We start from the raw sequence: 1,508 nt of genomic DNA on the forward strand, positions 1-1,508 counted from the left end.
CATGGAGGCCTTTGCGTCTGGTTGGGAGTATATGATGAACGCGGATAGATTTAGATAAGTATCACGATTCGGTTCATACATATTTTCTTTGTTTTTTAGACCAAATATTCACAAAATTTGAAATAGTATCCGTTGTCAAGTGCTAACTTATCAGCACGCAGACTTAAGTGTATTTAGAAAGGAGTTGTAGAGCGTAGACTATCGTTTGTTATGATTTCTGACCATAGTCTTTTAACTTGTTCAATTTAGAAGGCTATGTTCTGTCGGTGTTAAAAAATAACAATAAAAAAAAGCTGTTTTGTTTACTGAGCAACTGCCAACCTGGAATTAAAAACTTGATTGGAAGGTGTTGCATTCAATTATTTTCATATATGTACGTTTCTTTTGCATCTATTTATAAAATATACCCCGCAGGGCAGGGCCGCAGCTACAAAATTATCTCATCTGTGATGCTGAACCATCTACTATATATGAGTTTAAAGCTATAATCAAATGAGACAATGTGGTTCTTCCTAAGGTATATTAGAAGTCAGTCGAGTTGAGACGAGGCCCTTTGCTTCTTCGGACCGAACTATGTATGTATGTATGTATGTATGTATGTATATATGAAGGAAGGACAGTATGTATGTATAGTAGTATGATAGGATGTATGTTAGTATGTATGATAGTATGATAGTATGTATGTATGTATGAATGTATGTCCGATAGTATGTATGTATGTATGTATGATGATAGTATGTATGATAGTATCTATGTAGGTATGATTGTATGATAGTATGCATGTATTTATGTATGTATGTATGTATGTATAAATGTATGATAGTATGATAGTATGTGTGTATGTATGTATGTTTGAATGTATGTTTGTTTGTATGTATGTATGTATGTATGTGTATATGTATGTATGTATGTATGTATGTATGTAAGTATGATGATATGTATGCATGTATGCATGTATGCATGCATTTATGTATGACAGTATGTATATATGATAGTATGCATGATAGTATGTATGATAGAATGTATGATAGTATGTATGAAAGTATGTATGTGTAATAGTATGTATGTATGATAGATGTGTGAATGTATGTATGTACGTATGTATGTATGTATGTATGTATGTATGTATGTATGTATGTATGTAGGTAAGTATGTATGTATGTATGTTTGTACATATTTATGAATTTATGTATGTATGTATATATGTATGTATGTATGTACGTATGCATGTGCGTATGTATGTATGTACGTATGTATGCATGTATATATATATGTCATATGTATATATGTATCTATGTATGCATGTATGTATGTATGTATGTATGTATGTATGAATGGTAGTACGGATGATTGTTTGTATGTATGACAGTATATATGTATGATAGTTTGATAGTATGATAGTATGTTAGTATGATAGTATCATAATAGTAAGTAAGTATGTATGCATGTATGATAGTATGTATGAATGATAGTATGTATGTATCATAGTATATATATATATAGTATAC

General features: G+C 30.2%; 1 protein-coding gene across 1 annotated transcript; it reads left to right on the forward strand.

The window, feature by feature from the left end:
* Nucleotides 1–676: 676 nt before the first annotated feature.
* On the forward strand, nucleotides 677–1,137 carry SARC_15960 (hypothetical protein; the record flags this gene model as incomplete). Its single annotated transcript, XM_014289928.1, has 3 exons — nucleotides 677–766; nucleotides 832–1,050; nucleotides 1,076–1,137. Coding segments are annotated over 3 exons (371 nt in total), but the record flags the coding sequence as incomplete, so codon positions are not given.
* Between the last annotated feature and the right edge of the window lie 371 nt (nucleotides 1,138–1,508).

The sequence above is a fragment of the Sphaeroforma arctica genome (assembly GCF_001186125.1).
Source record: "Sphaeroforma arctica JP610 unplaced genomic scaffold supercont1.7082, whole genome shotgun sequence".
NCBI lineage: Eukaryota > Ichthyosporea > Ichthyophonida > Sphaeroforma > Sphaeroforma arctica.